At 26.3% G+C, this 19,901-nt stretch overlaps 3 protein-coding genes and 1 long non-coding RNA gene across 27 annotated transcripts; 2 read left to right on the top strand and 2 right to left on the bottom strand.

The window, feature by feature from the left end:
- Positions 1 to 21: 21 nt before the first annotated feature.
- LOC124423905 lies at positions 22 to 797 on the top strand. The gene is made up of 3 exons (XR_006942186.1): positions 22 to 63; positions 459 to 496; positions 685 to 797. It is a non-coding gene; the product is annotated as an uncharacterized LOC124423905 (long non-coding RNA).
- A 445-nt stretch (positions 798 to 1,242) lies between these two features.
- LOC124423904 (cyclic AMP-responsive element-binding protein 1) lies at positions 1,243 to 9,321 on the bottom strand. Of its 14 annotated transcripts, XM_046962256.1 has the most exons (9): positions 8,082 to 8,228; positions 7,159 to 7,369; positions 6,565 to 6,714; positions 6,323 to 6,449; positions 4,566 to 4,655; positions 3,949 to 4,092; positions 3,567 to 3,636; positions 3,276 to 3,421; positions 1,243 to 3,145 (listed from the first exon to the last, which is right to left on the bottom strand). In XM_046962256.1, the coding sequence occupies exons 1-8, from the start codon at positions 8,084 to 8,086 to the stop codon at positions 3,277 to 3,279; spliced, it is 942 nt and encodes a 313-aa protein (XP_046818212.1). In that variant the 5' UTR covers positions 8,087 to 8,228; the 3' UTR covers positions 1,243 to 3,145; position 3,276. The 14 variants fall into 14 exon arrangements, with proteins under 14 accessions (XP_046818212.1, XP_046818222.1, XP_046818214.1 ...); XM_046962266.1 differs by lacking the exon at positions 8,082 to 8,228 and adding an exon at positions 8,289 to 9,321 and having other exon boundaries at positions 1,243 to 3,421; positions 7,258 to 7,369; XM_046962258.1 differs by lacking the exon at positions 8,082 to 8,228 and adding an exon at positions 8,289 to 9,313 and having other exon boundaries at positions 1,243 to 3,421.
- A 279-nt stretch (positions 9,322 to 9,600) lies between these two features.
- Positions 9,601 to 17,295, top strand: LOC124423896 (uncharacterized protein MAL8P1.12). 11 transcript variants are annotated; one of them, XM_046962230.1, is made up of 10 exons: positions 9,601 to 9,680; positions 11,318 to 11,451; positions 11,659 to 11,806; positions 12,302 to 12,864; positions 12,931 to 13,117; positions 13,308 to 13,501; positions 13,580 to 13,684; positions 13,954 to 16,257; positions 16,331 to 16,572; positions 16,691 to 17,295. In XM_046962230.1, the coding sequence occupies exons 4-10, from the start codon at positions 12,337 to 12,339 to the stop codon at positions 17,019 to 17,021; spliced, it is 3,891 nt and encodes a 1,296-aa protein (XP_046818186.1). In that variant the 5' UTR covers positions 9,601 to 9,680; positions 11,318 to 11,451; positions 11,659 to 11,806; positions 12,302 to 12,336; the 3' UTR covers positions 17,022 to 17,295. The 11 variants fall into 11 exon arrangements, with proteins under 11 accessions (XP_046818186.1, XP_046818191.1, XP_046818190.1 ...); XM_046962235.1 differs by having other exon boundaries at positions 9,643 to 9,680; positions 11,318 to 11,384; XM_046962234.1 differs by lacking the exon at positions 9,601 to 9,680 and adding an exon at positions 9,687 to 9,991 and having other exon boundaries at positions 11,318 to 11,384.
- Positions 17,287 to 19,882, bottom strand: LOC124423902 (lysosomal aspartic protease). Its single transcript, XM_046962255.1, has 8 exons — positions 19,676 to 19,882; positions 19,321 to 19,565; positions 18,598 to 18,716; positions 18,297 to 18,496; positions 18,096 to 18,218; positions 17,859 to 18,006; positions 17,678 to 17,770; positions 17,287 to 17,594 (listed from the first exon to the last, which is right to left on the bottom strand). Exons 1-8 carry the CDS (start codon positions 19,747 to 19,749, stop codon positions 17,433 to 17,435), a joined length of 1,164 nt encoding a protein of 387 aa, XP_046818211.1. The 5' UTR covers positions 19,750 to 19,882; the 3' UTR covers positions 17,287 to 17,432.
- Positions 19,883 to 19,901: the final 19 nt, after the last annotated feature.

The raw sequence follows: 19,901 nt of genomic DNA, 5'->3' as shown, positions 1-19,901 counted from the left end.
TATTCTCTGTCTATCATAACCTTCATAAATCGTTTGGATAGCGTGGAGAGAAGTAGTACAAAGGTTAGTTATTTACTCTGTGTAATTATATATTTTTTAAAGTATCAATATTTTAGCTATTATGAATCTTAATTTTAATATGAAGAATTTTATTATTAATAAATTCCAAGATCTTTTCCTTTACGAAAAATGGTAAAGATTAATAGTAAAATTTTGGCCACGTGTTCATATATCGTACAATTCAAATCGTACAAATTATTTTGTACGTACATTCATTGTTATTAAACTTTATATACAATTTAATATAATAAAAATATAATGATGAAATGATACCAGTAATGATTTTGATGATTATTCAACACATGCACTACCAGCTGAAACGTTTTATTTAACATATCTTCCATCGTTAAAAATACAAGTGAAAACTTATTAATTCGATATTATTTTTATTCTTTCAGAATGCTTCCTAAAAAAAAAGACAACTCCAAACTAACAGGTTCGTTGTATGAATAAATTTTTCATAATGCTATTTCATTTATAAAGTAACTGCATATGATGATATTATTACTCATTTTTATGATTTCTGATTATTCTTACATGCATCACCAGCTGATTTATTTCGTAACCGCTTTAAATATTATATGTGATTTTAAAAAGACAATTAATGTAAAATTTTTTTTCCAGGATAAGAGTAACGTGCATTTTGGAATACAAAAACGTAAGCAATTTGTGTTAAAAAAAAGAATACATTGTATCTATCAGTATAATAAGAAATAAATATAAAATATAACAAATAATCAATGATCGTTTGATTTTGAATATTCTATATAAAGAATATTCTTAAACAATAATTATTTAGAAATTTGTTTAATATACATTTCGACACTCTCCCAAATTCTTTGAAATTTATCATTTTATGTGATATTAAATTAGAAGAAAAGGTTACTCAAATAAAAGCAAAAGTTATTAAGATTTTACTTAATTTATACATTATTCAAATAAATTATGTTAGTATTATCGTTTTTCTTTAATTTGTCTAATTGAAACTTATTATTTGACTTATATTATGTGAAACGTTAAAAAACCATTATTAGGAATATTGTTTTAAAAAAATAATGTAGTATTACATTATAGAATAACAGTTAAGAGTATATGGAGTATCCATATAATCTGTTTTTCTTTTTTACGTATTCATTTTGTCTTTACTGCAGGGTTTAAAGATTTTATTTATTAAGCCAGTGATATGTAAAAATACATATATTATCTATATACAATATTTTATAATATTGGTGCAGCAACCAAGATATACATATATTATACATGTGATTATTATTATCAATATCTCATAATTAATCTGCATGAGAGAATATCCTTTCTAATTAAATTTTTAATACATAAGAAATAATGAAACTTATGTTACAAGTCATATTTGTTTTTTTTTTTCTTTTTTCCTTTTTTTTATATGGTGCTATGAATACATTGTACTTTTTCTTATATCAAATATAGCAGGAAATTCATTTTTTTATATAAATATTGCATGAATATTATAAATTTTAAAGAAATTAAAGGTTATTTGACTGATTAATATGTAGTAAAGTAAAATGATCTGTGGTATTAATACCAAATAACAATAGAAAATATGTAAGGATTGCTATAATTATTTTTTAGTTATTTCTTTTGCATAGCACAAATCAGATTACTAAAATAATTATATGTAAAGATTAATTATTATTGATACAGAATTGTGTCCTGGACAGAGATCACGAAATATGAAGAGAAAGTGGTTTTATCATTATCTACTAATGCAGTAGATTTATTTATTACTCTTTGATATTTAAATATTTAATTCATGCTAGTAGTCCTTAATTTAAAAATGCGAAAATATACATCAGAATGAAAGTTCCAACATCAACAGAATCTTATATAACACGTCAAGTGCATAAAAGTACGTTGTAATACATAATTTAAAAATATCTCTATCCTGTGTTCTTATAACGTTATAATTTTATATATATATATATATTATACATATACATATATATATATATATTATACATATACACATATATATATTATATATATATACATATATATATATATTATACATATACATATATATATATATATAAATATATTATACATGTGGTATATATATGTATATATATATATATATATACATATATATACACTGTTGTGTACACAGAAATTGTAAAGGCACTCCAGATTATATTACATTTATATTTTACATATATCAATCAGTAGTTTTTTCCACTTGTAGTATCCAGAGGAGGAGAAAAAAGAGACAGAATATGCATTTTTGTAAATTCTGACTCTTTAAAATATAGTTTCTTGCATTGTAGATGTTGTTTCTCTCTTATATTCCTTTTGTTTTTAGAAAAAGATAATGAATTATATTACATATATTTAATTAATATAACAGATAGATTGTAATGTTTTATAACTAAAAGAAATAAGCTTGTCTATCCATCATACTTATAAAAATATTTCCAATTATTCAAAAAAAAATTATATCAATTTTTACAATGAATACTGTATATAATAATATACATTACCAAAAGTTAAAAGAGGCTATAGAAAATATGAATTTAAAGAAGATATGTGTAAATAATTACTTTTTAAAGAAATAATGATCACGAATGCGGATCTAAAATAATATGTTAGCCCCATTTGATACATTTTATAGATATATTTATAGAATTCTTTTCCTATAAGATATATAGCAAAAAAATCATGTAAGTGACTAATTTATCACAAATTGACTATTTGTAAAACCATTGAGTTGTTTTTTACAATACCTTTCAATCATCTAGTTTATAATATACAAATGGAAGGTTGCAGTGATACTACATTAACACATCATTTATCTCAAAATAGCACGATCATACTGCCTCTGTAGATTGTACATTTTGAACATTAACATTTTTTTTCATCCCCTCCATGCATGAACATTGGTGTGAATTTTATAATCATCTTTATCCAAAATATATATGATGATTTCCCAAATATCTGTCTATACATTCCCTACCTCCACATTTCATGTACCTTTGGCTTCTCGCTTTAGTAATAGCAAGTCTCACAAGCCTTTGTATTCATGCTTAAATACAGTATGTTACAGAACGCTTATCTATAAGAATGCATGTACATCACCATCGTTTATCTAACAATGTCTTAGGATAATGTACACAAACAAAACATGTACAAATTCCATAATCGATTAATAATTTTGATACAGTGTTTCAATATTGAACACCAACCTCAGTCCGCTTTTTGTTGATAGAGCTCTTTCAAGGACTTCAGCTCATCAATTAAAGTCTGATTTCTGTTTTCTAAAACTGCAACACGATTTTCTAAGCACTTAATATATTCCTTTTTCTTTCTTCTACATTCTCTTGCTGCTTGTCTGAAAACAAATATATTTATTAATACACCGTCTATGATAGAAAAAATGTGTAATAAAAATTCTACAACTATTGTTATATGAATTGTATACTTGAATATTTTTGCATAATTTATTTAAATATTAATAAATTAGCTATTTATCTTACCTATTCTTCAGCAACCTCAGTTCCCTTTTTCTAGCTGCATCTTCAACGACTACACCATGTCCTGGATAAGCTGTAACAGTGTCGAAGACTGTACATTTATAGATGAGGAAATTTTCATTAACTATTTTATTGTAAAAGAGCATAGTAAATATATATATAGATATATATATATAGATAGAGAGAAACTTTTCCTATAAAAATAATGCAAGAAGCATAATATGAAAATATAGTGAGCTTTAAATATAAGATATGTGGTATTGTAACTTCATTACTGATAATACAAAGAAGTTAGAACTCTAATGATAAGTTAAAATATGGAATAATTAAATTAAATATATTTAACAGTTAAATAACAAGTTAAATAAACATGAGTAAAGCACACCTGGGACAAAATATTGCGTATCCTGACCCTGTGCATACTCTACTATAGCTCCACCTGCCGTTGCTGCATTACTCATAGTTAACGTATGAAGCCCTGGGACACCCTCCCCTTGAGTTGCAATTTGAATAGTGCCAGCAGGTATTACTGTAAAATATTATATCAATCTATACTTATCCTTATATTGTTACTAATGTATAAGAACATATATTTATATTTGAATATGTATTCACACATTCATTATGCTATAAAAATTATAATGTCATGTATGCTTTAGAGGATATTGTGATGTAAACTATCAATATATTTCATTAAATGGTAGCAAATTATATAAATTACTTTTTCATATATCATTGATATTATATAATTGAGATAAAATATTCTATAAACAAGGATGCCACACCAAACAAATATTTTGATATAATGTCATGTTAGGCAATACACACAGGGGTAGGAGATAGTATTTAAAATTTACATTTCTTAATGTAGCTATGCTATCAGTCAAAGACCATCCCAATTTTATAATAAAAAATATGTTTGACGGTGGATGAGATGCATATAGAAATCATAGTGGTACACAGGACAGCCAGCAGAAATATGCAGAAGATAAAATAACCAACCTGTCTGATAATGAAGAGAGTGGGAAGACACTTCACTGTCCACATTAGAATCGCACTCTGAAGAAGATTCTATGGGAGGCAAACGACCGTCTGCAACACCGAATGAAGAACCCTCCCATTACAGTGAAATGTATTTTGTCTTAATACATTTCTATGTCCTCTTATACGAGCAAGATTATCAACCTTTTTGACAAATTTATTCAAATAAAGAGATATTGAGATTCTATTTTAATGATTTATATGAAAGATAGAATGTGATTATTGTAATTAAAAATATTCTTAATTATAACATTGTATGTGCTGACAAAAATTTTTTATAAATAAATTAATATGTATTGTAATAAAATGTAAATCATACAAATCAAAGTATGAGAAAGAAAGCAGTTAAAAACTATTTCCTTTCTGGTTACTGATCTATATATTTATTAATTCAGTGTGCCGTCAGCTCATACAAAAAGAAAATAGAAGATACAGTGAAAAATTAAAATATCCACTAAATATATCCTATTATTTTTAAAATGAAATTAACAATTACAAGAAAAATTATTTATTACTTCGTAAACTCATAGAGTCATTAAATAAAATAAAATAGTTATGAGTATATAATGGATATTGAAATGCAATATAACCAATAAATATATCTAATTAAATGTCATCCTATATGAACCATTAAAACAGGTCAAATAGTATGACACATTAAAGATGACCAACCACATAGCATAAGTGGAAATTTTAAAGATAAGAATTCTATCAAATATAGATCTTCATTTTTTATAAAATTGATAATAATAGTAATAATAATATATTGGAAGAAACATGTATGAATATATTTTATTGAAATGGTGGCAAGTAATATTTATTCTTCTTAAACATTTATTTTTATTTGTAAGAAAAGACAGACAATTATGCAATTTATTAATTATTATTAAATTAATGAGAGAAATTACTGTAACAAATGTCTTCATCAATGCATCATCTTCTAACTTGTACACCGTAACTAAACACAAGTAAACCAATTATCAAATGCAATACTTCTTTTATCTTAAATACATCTTTAATATTCATAATAAAATAAGCACACACACTCATAGATCAATGAAAGTTCTTGTGTACTTCCAATGGGAAATAAATTTGATTTAATATTTTGCACGGGAAAAATAAATTGGGATTATCTGGAAACCTAACTGACATAATGTACATTGTAATTTTGGTACGGCATCCTTTCATAGATAAAATGGCAGATAAACGAAGAAACATAAGCAAACATAAGTATTATATGTTTAAACCTATTAATTTAATTTGCATACACATGACATTTATAAATTTTCTTTTTTTTTTTTTTTTTATTTTTAATTTAATTATAATACGATCATTTTATTATTTATGACATTTGTATGAACTGACATGCACTTTGATGCTCTCTATGAATAATTTCAGCTTAAGTCATACTAGAAAGATACTATATTCTAAATACTACTGGAATATTTAAATGAATTTAATTTTTTAAAGTAGTACTTCCATAATTATAATCGTAATTATGAAAAAAAAGTACTTTTCTTTAATTATATAAGTATAATTTATACTAAAATAATTTCTTTTTCAATTCTATTAAACAATTTAATTAAATTTATTCAATCAAATAATTATAAGAAATAAAAAGTTATAGCCAGTAAGCTATCCTATATCAATGTCACATGGCATAGAAAGACCATATACATATATATAAAATGAACGATTATAAAAAATGATAATCTCACCAGTAATTTCTCCGCCACCTAGATCATTAAGAATTTTTCTGTATGATGGACGTCTGGTGAGAATATTACTTCTTGTTTTCGGAGATTCTTCATCCGAAAAACTGTCATCGCTTCCTGTCTCAACAACCTTAAACATAAAAACTTTATGTACTTCAAATGGTAATATTGTTTATATGATATTGTTCCATGATAAGTTTTTAAATATATATATATATTATGTGTTTGGCAACATTATGAAGTACCTGAAGCGTTTGTAAACTGCCTTGAGCAGTTTGTATGACTGAATTTGGTTTACTAACAAGAATAACATTTCCTTTGGAGAGAGCAACAGGTTGAATATTTGTTGCTGTCTGAATTACAGACTGCTGGTTAGGTTGTATAACAGATTGAACCTGTAAAATGTATTATGATCTGATAAATAATACAATTCTCTATTCAATTAAATAGAACAGAAACAATTTACATGCTTCAACATTAGTAAACTTTTTCAAAATATTTTCATAACAGTATAAATATATTTATTTTAAAAATTAATATCATTTTATAAAATAAAAGCAAAGCTTTTAATTATTTTTATTTTTATAAAATTAAACAAAAAATGTATGAGATTATATATCATTTATGTAAAAAATTATTGGAGATATATTTCTTATAACTTGTAAATTAATTTTGTTATGAAAACCAGCATTATGCAATACTAAATAAAAAATGTTTACATGACAAATTTAAGAAAAGTACAACTATTTGTAGAAAACAAATACATAACACATGCATTCTTGAAACGAAAAATGAAATAAATTAACAGACATAGATACACAGGAGCTCCTCCTGTATACCTGTGTTGCTCCTGATGAAGGTAGTGTCAGTTGCACAATGCTGGTAGAAGCTACCAGATGATGAGTTTGCTGTTGAGGCGTTCTATTGAGAGACTGTACCGATGTTGCAATTGCCGGTGCTGCATCACCACTTTGAGAACCCTGTGATAATGGGTCAACGGCCGATCCATTTTCCTCGACCATACTTTCCATAGCCTGGGTACCTGAAGCCCTATAATAGCAATTATTATAAAATGAAACACTATTTTTTACTATTTGTTATATTATATATACACGCAAATTAGACTAAGCACTATTAAAATTGATCAAACCCTCATAATTAATAAAATTTTACTAATATACACGTACTTTGATATAAATTACACATAAGTACATATTCAACTTATTTCACAGGAAAAATATATAAAGAAATCCGGTACATAATAATATAGTAAAGTATTCTAATAATAATAAAGTGCTTAGGGAAATATCTAAGTAGTAAAACATCAACACATCAATAATAATTTATTTGCCAGTTTCATTATATTACGTAATAATATCATAAATATTAATTATCAAAAAGATCGATTATTTAATTGAATTGTTTCATTTCCAACTTCGGTAAATAAGATCAGAAGTATTGTTAAACGAAACAAAACAGAAGAAAACTGTCAAATTTATCGAAGGATAGAAGTAGCGTAGAGTAACAAGGCGAATTTTAAAAGTTCCCGCCAATGAGAGCGAACTGACTATGCTACTGCGTCATTTACATAAGCAGATCTAAAAATAATATCAGAACAATAAACACTTAAGGTGCTTTGGCGGCAGATGTATGAAAGTTGCAGAACCGCCATTCATCAATGTGTACATAGTTTTGATCGCAATCAGTCAAGTCCTTGAGGATGACGAGTTAAAATATGTTGAAAACAACACGGTAACCCTACATCATTCTTTAACGAAGAAATTCGTATCATCCTTTCTTAAGACGCCATATTTCGCAGCATATTCCATAGTAGCAGACATAAAACTTCCCATGCGTTGAGACTCTCACGAGTAAAAACGTTTAACGATTACTATTGAGAGTATTTCGGGTGTACCGTTAGCGCAGTGGTCCATGTCCGCTTGTTATTATTCTCCAGCTGGGTACTTACCAGTTACGTATTTCTCGTCACCAACTTTGCTGCAATCGGAGTGGGCAAGCAGGCAGGTACGTAGCAGCCACGTCAAAACTCCAGTGGCTTCGTCACTGGTGGAACCCGAGCTGCGCCGTGCGCGTCACCATCAAAATGGCGACCATCCACGTCCCTCGCCATCGTTGTCCCCACCACTACCGCTGCCGCTGCCACCGCCGCAGCCGCCGCCACCACCACCGCCACCGCCGCCACCACCGCTACTATCACCGCCACTTCCACCGTCGTCTCTTTGTAAAAACACCAAGAGGCGCGGCAGATAATTCTACGCTTTTTTTCGAATCTTTTACTTCTTCTTGCAACGTGACTATCACACTTTGTGCCTTCAATACCTTTTCATTCCTTCTCGAGCTCTCTTTTTTCTACTTCCTTCTAAAGACTTCAATTGTTTTACATTTTTTTTTCCTTAGTGCAACATTTCTTACGTCACAAGATTGCTTAGAATAAATACACTTCCTCGATCAACATAAATGATACACGATCAACGAGCAATGGAATCATTTAATATATTCATTCGTTGATTTAATAGATTTTACAATTATCATATATTTTCACATATCCAAAACATTATAAATTCATTCAACCGAATGGACTTTGAACATAATCCATGTGTAACGATATATTCTCTTGTATGTAGGAAGGCAGATCACCGCTGACGTGTCAGTGACGTCATTCTATGACGTCACCGCTACATTTAGTACATTAGTATTTTAAGATATTTTTTTTTTAGTAATAGATTTAAATATTCTCAATTACGTTATATTAAACTATAATAATATGATAAATAATTAGAAGAAATTTAATGCCCGTATAATATTATTTCAGATAAAAATAGCTAATCATATTGTGTGATTGCATATATTAATATTCCAATATCGTTGGATCAATGTTTCAAATGTCGAATGTCACAGATACTTTAAATATTTTTCGTTCGACAAAACGTGAATTCTTCGCAGTATAAAACAACTATCAGTTTGTTAATATAGGAATAGTACAAATTGATACGTTAATATCACATGCATCTTTCTCAAGGTTACTGATAAATTATCATGCGATATAGTAACATCTGAAAGTAATATGCGGACGAAGTTATTTCTTTAATCTTTCTTTTTTTCGATTGTTATTTTCACACTAAATCGTAAATGTACGTAAAATCATTAGCGCGAAAGGACATTTAATTATATAAAATTAAAACTTATTTTATAATACCTTCTTTAATTGTTTTATTTCAACGGAACATTTTATCTACTATCGAGAAAGTGTTTTCATAATTAGTTTGAAAGATTCACCGCTAGATGTACGATGCATATAAGGCTATTTTGATACTTTTTAATACTTGGGTGCATGCACATGGTAATTTTTGTAGTTTTGTTGCATTGTGAAAGAAAAAAATCATAATCAAACTTATGAAAGAATAAGTATCAAACTTATATTAAAAGAAGAAACTTAAATTCTTTCAAGAATTTATATATAATAGATGTGTATATATATGTATTTTTTGTATATAGGTGTGCACGCGTTTGAGAAAATACGCATCAAAAGACAAAGTTTTTTTTATCATAGTTCATTCGTGTGTATGTGTGCAGCGTCTGTGTGTAAGAAAATGAAAGAATTTGTTGTTTACATTGACATTGAAAGCGAGTATTTTCCAAGAAATTATATAAGTCAGTGCGACAATATTTCTTCTATATAGATCAGTAATGTCCAAATATATATAAGTTAAAAACATACTTTTCTCTCGTCATATTTCAAGCAATTCCTTATTCGTTTCAAACTTCTCTTCAAGAGATCGTTAAAACATTTTCAGCTACCGTTGAGTCCATAATACATACTCCAAATATAAATTAATCATTAATTAATACTTATAGAGACCAATTTGTCGATGAGCTTAATAAAATATTATTCCTTTTGGGCATTTTGACAAGAGAATTGTATTATAAATAGAGATACATTTTTTTACTATTCGATTTATTTATTAGTTATTTTTTTGATTCGCGAAGTAGAACGCGGGAACCCACGTACATATATCTAGCCGATCAATAAAATGTTTCATAATTTTTCTGCTCTTAGATTTTATATTTTACGTTACTTTATAATAAAAAGTAAAGAAATTAATTTATTTATTACTATCCAGTATATCCTAGATATTAAATTATTACATAGCTCTTAAGATGCGATCGATATAGAATAATTTTCTTTCAACGTGCGTCGATTGTTTAATGTCAACAGAAAGATCATTGAAAGGACCGTGGGAGTTATTACGTCAGTTTCATTCCGTACTCCAAGTATTAAACGTCGAAACGATTTGTTTCCGTACCGCTACATTTAATCATCTTATAGATACGAACATTTTATAATTATTTAAATAATGTACAATGTACTCAAAGTACAGCTGTACATTACAATATATTTTCAAAATCTCTTTAATCTAATTCTGATTAAACATTAAAGGACATTACATTGTTAATAATACTTTTATACATAGATCGGATATAGCAAAATTCTATGGACAAATATAAAATATTTAAATTTATGACTAAAATCAAGCTTTTATCAATTATTTGGTTTTAAATAATGGTTTGTGAATATATATTTTTTATGCTATTCTTTTTTTTATAGCATTATATCTGAACTTTGCATTGCAATGAATTCATAAACCAGAAATATATTGTTATTTAACATTATGTATGTTACTTTCCGAGACACATTTAAAGCATCTATTATAGATTATTGATTATTAAGCATTAGAAGATCTTATATGTCGATTCCTGTATTATTATTTATTATAAAAGATCCGTTATATTCTAGCTGTTTGACCAATAGGTGAAAGGAACGAGGGCGCTGCAGATACTCGTTTATAACAATTATTTTTTTAATCATTCTTATTATATAGATTTTACTTTTTGAAGGATGTTGTTCTTATTCAAATTGTTTAACTAATATAATTTGTATAAATCTTCGTAATTTTTATAGCGAATTATTCTTTGTAGGAAATGTATCAAGATCCTAGATGCACAAAATATAGAAAACCTCGTTCATTCCATGGAACGGCATTTGGTAAATACATTAACGTAGCAATTGGTATTTCGTGTGCAATTGTTTACACATTTTCATATGGTTTGTCGTGAGTATATTATATTATATTACATTAAAATTCAGTTCTTATTTACATAAAGAGAATAAAGTTCGATTTTATCCGCTCGATTCATTAAAGATTTCAATGGCACTTAAAACATAACCTGTACTTACATTCAATGTTATATATATATATAATTGGTGTTTAGATTTGTAGATTGATAATAAATAATAATAGATAAAACATTATTTCTAGTTGTATCCAAGTTGTACGAGAAAATGTAGAGAAATTCAGATATGACACAAATGTAAATATCATCGGCAGTGACATGATAGAATGGAATTTGGAACAAAAATTATTGGAAAGATTAAGAATTAAAGAAGAAATAGAAAAAGCTAAATATGTAAATATTTTCACATTACATTAATAAGATTTATTTATATTATATTTTATATAATAAATTAATTAAACATATTTAACACAACAGGAGAATAAAGAGGTACATACTTGAAGGCAGCTTAATATAGTCATAATAGTGTGTAATATATAATATAACCAATAATGTTAAAATAAATATATATAATATAAATAATGAATTATTAAATTTATTATATTTTTGAAATTATGTGATAATTACTTCTTAATACTAAAAAAAATATTTTGTATTAAGATGATATAACTAAAATAATACATACAATATTAATTATATTTATATATTTTGTCTCTTAGTAAGAAAGAACAAATTTAAAATCTACTATCATAATCTTTAAAATTTATCAAAAAAATTGATCATGTATTATTTATTTAAAAATATAATTTAGATAAGATAATAAAAATATGAATATATTTGGATGATTATTTTATTTGTTGTGCTTCTCTTATTAATTTTCACTTATAGATATAATAATTGAATCTTTTGGAAAGAAGTATAATATGGACATGGAAAAATGTAATAAAAATGTACAAAAAATCGATAGTGAAGTTGGTACATCTCTATCATTGGATTCAGATGCAAGTATAGCAGATTTTAAATCTCCAAAAATAAAACCAATTGAAAAATTAAAACTATTTAACTTCAAATTAACGAAAAAGAAAGAAACAAGCATAAAAACTGAGTTAAGTAAAGGCTTAAATAAGAAAGCAAGTAATCAGTCAAAAAAAAATATTTCTGATGTTCATACACGAACAGAATCAAATATATGCGAGGATAAAAGTAAATCTGTAAAACATTCAAATGACACAAAGGTAGCATATGTATGTCCATTATGTTTTAAGAATTTTAAAGATACGAATAGTAGGATACTTCATATGAAAAATTGTGCTGCAAAAAATAATGTTTCTATGGAAAAACTATTACAAGCTATGGAGTTACAAGAACGTCAATCTGCAGAAAGAGTTTCTCTTGGATTACTTGCTGCACCTGTGTTACAGAATAAAAAGCAAACTACTATAAATAAAATGGTATGTTGGGAATAAAAGATTAGTAATATTTATGACATGAATATTATAAAAATTACATTTCTATAGTTTCTCGCAAAGGATCATCAACTGCAACTTGCTCTTGCACTTTCTAAATCCCTCTATGAAGCTGAAGAAGTGGGGAATTACAATGAAATAGAAGATTTAGCAGATATATGTACTACAAAGGATTCTACTAAGGAACTTATGGACAAAAATTTAATGGGAAACATTACCACTCGATTTCAAAAGAAAAGTATGATAAAATAATTTACGATATATAACATTTATTTAATAATATACAAGTAAAAAATAGTGTGCTTAAGTAACTTGTACTTGTATAATATAATATTAAATATTAAAAAATAAAAAATATAAAGATATATTTACTAATAGCATGTTCATATTATAAAATAATATTAAATGTAATATTTTGTTTTAAATAGAAAAGCAAACTTTTATAACAGTATTACAAACTCGTTCAAAAGAAGAAAGAGACCGTTTAATAACTGAAAAAATAGCTGAAATTTTAATAGATAGTGAAACACTGCATCAGAGCCAACAACAAATGCAAAGTAAATTTGAAAATATAAAAAGGAATAATTTGAGAAGTCATATCCTTAAAAAATATCTAAATTTTGTAAGTATATTTTTAGGATCATAGTAATAAACATTTTTAAAGAAATTTTATATTTTTTCTTCATTGTATTATACACAGGATAATAAATTATGGAATTCAGCAATGTTACAGCTAAGTCAAAAAGATTTTTATGTCATAAATCTATCACCATATATAATCCCAAGTACAAAACAAACGTTTATGGTATTTATGTGCATAATTGTTTTATGCTTTACATATATGCAATATAGCATAAGTAGTAATAAGCAAAATGATATGTAATTTAATAAACTAATCCTTCCATTTTCTCAACAAAAATCAAGTCGTTTAGTTGAATCTTGAAAAAGTTATTTTTTTTATAAACAATATGTATTCAGCTTTGCTTATTACTATAATATACTATATACATATTAAATAGAATTATTAATTATATTAGAAAAAGTATTTTCATACAGTATTTGAATAATTTTTAGGAAAGTGAAAGTGAATCAAATATGTCAAATAAGTCTGAACAAAAAGTTTCATCGCCAACAAAATCTAATTTACATTCGAATAAAAAAGAAAGTTCAAATATATCACACAAAGTGGACATAAACTTATTTCCAAATACAGAAAAAGAGAATATTAACATACAGTCATCTATTAATACTCTAATACTTGATTGGGGAAATGCATTAAACAATAGTTCATCAAGTGATATAATAATATTTGTTAATGGTAGTAAACATATTTGGGTACACAAATTGGTTTTTTATATACGCTGTTCTAACATTTTACTTGATATAATTCCATATAATGATACAACTTATTTAGTTAAAGAAATGATCTGCTGGACCGATGTAGAGTACCATATTGCTTTAGCATTTCTAGAATTTATTTATTGTGGTATTATTAAAAAGCATGCAATTTCTTTTAATGACAATATTGCAATATCTTCACTGGGCCGCTTGGCAAGAAGATATAAAGTAAAAGAATTATTCACTTATTTGCGTCTTGAATATGCTGCTTTCCATGATAGAACTTCAAAAAATGATAAGTTCGAACTATATAAACAAGATATACAAGAAGATTGTAATAGCAATGATAAGCAAAATGAATTTGTAGAATATAATACACTAACTCCAAAAAAAGATATTAATAGTGTTAATTGTAGTAATCAAAGTATACCTGATATTTCCATAATGGAAATCTCGCCTGATAAACTCTTAAGAACAAGTATATCTCCAGAAAAATGTGTGACACTTATGGATAGAAAAAACAGTATATCTCCAGATATATTCAATGATACAAATGATGTTATATTAAATCGTACAAATATGGAAATATTATTGAGTCCAATTCAATGCAGTTCAAAAAATACTACAAATCAAATTTTATTTTCCTCATCAATAAACAAAAGTAGATCTTCTACTGATGAATGTGTACTTAATCAGTCACCAGTGGCATCTCCAAAAAGTAATCCAACTATAATGGAGGATAAAATAAAATCAAAAAGTAATCTTACATTATTTATTGAAGAAGTTCAGAGAGAAAATGCCAAATCAGATTTTGCTTCAGATTCTGAAATAGACTGTCCAATCAAATCGTTTATTCAGTATAATAAAAATCCATTTAGAAAGAAGAATTATGATGAATCTAATGTTCTTGATAAACTCCATAATTCTAAACTTTCTCCAGATCAAACAGAAAAGAAAGAAAATGGTTTGAGTAAGCTTGAAAAGGATATGCAGATTCATGCTGATGATAATCCACAGTTATACAATATAACAGTAGATAAAAATCTTACTACATCTACTGAACATAATAATACAGATTTATTCCCATCAATAAAAGAAATTGAAACTAATATGTATAGTGACAAAAATTTCTCAGAGAAAACAATTCCAAATTCACAGATCAATAATGCATCTGTAACTATATCATTGTCTTCTAATAGTGAAATGGATACAGATGATCTAGATATGTATACAAAAAATAAAAGAAAATATATTGATAAAAGTATAGCTGTATATCAATCTGCTTCGAAAAAATATAAAAATACTATGACTGAAATTAAAAATGATGAAGTAGAAAATAATAAAGCCATTGCATCAAATTCAGAAAAAATTGATGAAGATGACATTTATGATACTTTGTTAAATAATAGTTTTGAACATAAAGACAATTTTAAAGAACAAGATATAGATAATTGTAATAATGATAGTTCAAAAACTCAAATTACTAATAATGAAAGCTTTTATAATGATTACTCCAATATTTTTAACTTAGTTTCTCCTGAAATATCTGATATCGAAAACCAAAATGACAGTCCTTTTAAATTATCAACCAATCCGGATTCTATTGTAATATCCTCTAGTCCAGATATAGATCTAAACAGTCAAGATATTAACAACTTCAATAAAAATGATAGCCTTGGTGTTCTAAGTTCTAAAATACAAGAATCTGATGATGAATTGCACCATACTTTTCCGAATGATATACATTTTTCAAATATTAATATCGATAACAGAATTGAACATATTACTTTGAATAATAAAACATTGCAAATTTGTTCAAAAAACAAAAAATCACGAAAAAGATGTAAATCTGAAGGGAATTTACAAATTAATTACACAGCTGAAGAAAATGATAAACTTGATAAATTCAATAATATGAACAGTCTTCAATGCAATAAAGAAGATAACAAGTTGATTATAAAGAATAAATTATTTACTATAACTGAAAATAATGATATTTCATTACCAAATTATGATATTATGGATACTGCTGAGCTTCATGTATGTCCATTAATTATTTCATTCATATAATTTCTGATATTTTCCGGTAATTGTATATATTATTTCTTTTTAGAGGGAAATGCAGAAATATGGATTAAAGATACAAAATCGTAATAAAAATATTAAATTATTAACATATATTTATAAAGAATTACATCCTACTATCGATTTATGTGAAACAATAGATACAAGCGGTAAAAATATGTATAATGAATACGAAGAGCCACAAAAAAAAAGATTAAAGGTAGATATTAATTTATCGGATAAATACAGTAACATTGAACGTGAATGTAATGTATCTTCCTTCAAAAATTGGTATGTGTTTAATAAAATAATGCTTGTGTGTGTGCGTGCGTGTGTGTGTGTGCATACACGAATATATTATATTATATTATGCATATAGTATTTTTCAAATATTATAAAATTATTTAAGGAATTCAAATGATTATTCCAAGAGAATGGAAACTAAAACAGAATATATGAACAATGTTGAAAACTTAATCGTATTAAGTGATTGTGATAGTATAAAAGAAGCATTTTCGAAGTTAATAGAATTTAATAAAGATTTACATAATAAAATTTTGCAATATGAACCATTGAATATAGAATTGTTGCATCACATGTTAAAAACAAATGGTTTCAAGTGTAAAATTAATGCTCTCATTGATTTTTTGGATGAACAGGTATTTTTTTCTTCATTATTTTTGTATAATATACTTTTCTTTACAGATATTTATAATAATTTTTTTTATAAGTTCCAATAATAGTTCTTATAACAACTAAATAATAATTAATAATTTGTTTTAGTGCATTACGTTTTATTTGCCAGAGAATAAAACAAAAATCAAAAATAGAAAATAAGAAATAAAATGAATTTTAATAAAATTAGAGTATATATGAATATTTGTAATTATTATGCTTTTTGTATAAGTGTAGATACATATACATATAGATACAATGAATAACGGCACATTTTTAATGGAATTATATTTGGTATAAGAAAGAATTATGGTAAATAAACAAATCACATAATATTCATATGCATTTTATACAATTTAAACGCTTATTTCATGGATTATTTCTTTTATATTGAGTAAAACGTTTTTATCGCTTTCAAAATTTACTAATGTACACATGTGATGTTAGTGCATTATGATTAGTATTTTTCGTTGTATTTATTTAGCAACTGCGAATCCTATACGATTATTTTCCATATCGAATTCAGTATAATAACGTCCAATAAATACATCACCAAGAATCCATAATGGTCCATTAGGTGGAGGAATATCCATACCCATAAACCCACTCAGACAAACAGTCTTACCAAATTGTGTAACCTATACAGTAAAATGAACATCTTATAAATCGTTATTATTTTATATCACATTATCCAAATTTACATACTTGCAAATCTACCAACCTTTAAAACATAATCATTACCAGTCAAGGAAAAGGTATGTCCACCAAGTACAAATTTAATCTCAGGCAATTGTTCGATAGAATTGCAGTCGACCTTTAAACAGATAATAATCATAATATTAAACTAATATATCATAATATTAAATAATAATCATATTATAATAAGAAATTTTTATATTTACCATTGCTTCTCCTGCTACAATGGGTGTGGCGCCAATTTGTTTATTTATTGCCTGAATTTCTTTTACTGGTCCTGCTATTAATGATGTACCTGTATCTGCAATAGCTTCACAACCATTTGCACAAAATACGCTATCACCAACTTCAACTCTATAATTAAATGATATCGACACAACATCTTTTAGTACAATAATTATCAATGAAATAATATTACGTAATATTAATCATATAAATTATACCTATCCATTCTAAATTGCCAATATGCTTTACGATCTACAGGAACATATGTGAAATCACCTTCATAATGATTTGGATCTGAGCCTCCCAATATCATTTCTCCGCCTATCGGTGCCGAAGGATCTCTGAATAGATTTAAAAATATAAAATAAAATTTGATGATAACAAGTAAGATAAATATATCAGACAACAAGATAAGATACCTATTTAAGTAGAAACTAAAAATGGCCTGGGATATTATGCCTTGTTTAACCATATTATAAAAAACAGGCGTTACACCGTCTACAGCTATTTTAGAATATGCCATTCCTAATATTCCATCAAATTTAGCTGCAACAAAGGCAAGTCCAGGTTCACTCATAGCTTCAGCAAACATTTGATTTTTGACCTCTCCTCCTGCAATCTATAAATATTTTTTATATCAAATCTGTTGAGATAACAATTTAATGAAGACATTGTTCATAATACTATACTCAAATCAATATAATATCGGTAATAACTTACAGATACTGTATCGACAGATAAGAATCCAGAAAGACTACCAGATCCATATCGTATTGCAAACTCTGTGCCGTTCTTTATATATGTAGACGATTTTTTACTATCGTATTTATGATGAAGAACTGAAAAAATATAATTGAACGATTATTTCATTATTCGATTGTTATAAACATATTTTATCTTAATTTATACATGCTGTTTCGTAAATAGTACAATATGATAAGAAATTATTGTATTATGTTTCCTTGTTAATTAAAACGATCGTTAATTGTATGTACAATAACGCGTTAATAAAAAAAAAAAAAAAATAGATATCTCGATTATATTTTAGTAAAAATAAATTAGAATTTTTATTATCGTTTCTTTATCTTATCTTTTTTTTCTTTCTTTTTTTTTATCTACACTTAAAGATTACACTTAAATATATGTACTTAAATATATATACATTTCTCGAAGTGAATATCGAAAATACATAATTAATACAAGAAAACAAAAAGAAACAAGGAAAATGAAAGATAAAACATGTTCTTTACTCTTTTGATATTTCTTATCATTACTTCGCATTTCTTTTTCTTTGAAAACGATTATTAATAATAATTCCATTATCATAAATATTTTTCTCTATATCATTAAGAATATATATTTACATGCTATTAAAATGGGAAAAAAAGAACGTGTATATATATAAGTACATATTTATTTATACATATATATATATGTACTTACGACAAGCAATATTCGTTAGGTGGCACTTTTTGGATGGTACCCATAAATTTGAGGAGCCTGTATCAAAAACTACGCTGAAATTTTGCGGTGGCGAACCGATACTAATAATACCATAATATTGTGCATCAAGATAATTAGATAATGGTTCCGGCATTAATCCGCCATTCAAAAGATGAACTTGGTGCCATTCGGTATCATATTCTTTCAGTTGTGATCGTATTGTTTGAGTCTTGTACATAGGGATCCTCGAATAATGGCCAAAATATTTAATTAATAAAAAACATTTTTTTCTTTTTTTTTTCGATATTTATCGCGTGCTTTAATTATTACATTTATTTTAAATATTTTTATTTACCTTAGTATGTCGTTTGCATTAGCAAACGTTAACAAACAGGAAAGATATATGAAAAGATAATGCATCTTTTCCATATTTAAGAGATGGGAAGCACTTTAACTACACAATCGTATTTAAGTATTTCGATGTACTTTGTACAGTACCAATTATGCAGGACCACTGACGACTAATTTTGAAATATCACATAGATCCAATTGAATCAAAATTTAACAAGTAAGTCATATAG

This window comes from Vespa crabro, chromosome 4, assembly GCF_910589235.1.
Source record: "Vespa crabro chromosome 4, iyVesCrab1.2, whole genome shotgun sequence".
Taxonomy (NCBI): Eukaryota; Metazoa; Arthropoda; class Insecta; order Hymenoptera; family Vespidae; genus Vespa; species Vespa crabro.
The sequence above is the reverse complement of the archived record's forward strand: the minus strand, read 5'-3'. Positions and strand labels throughout refer to the sequence as shown.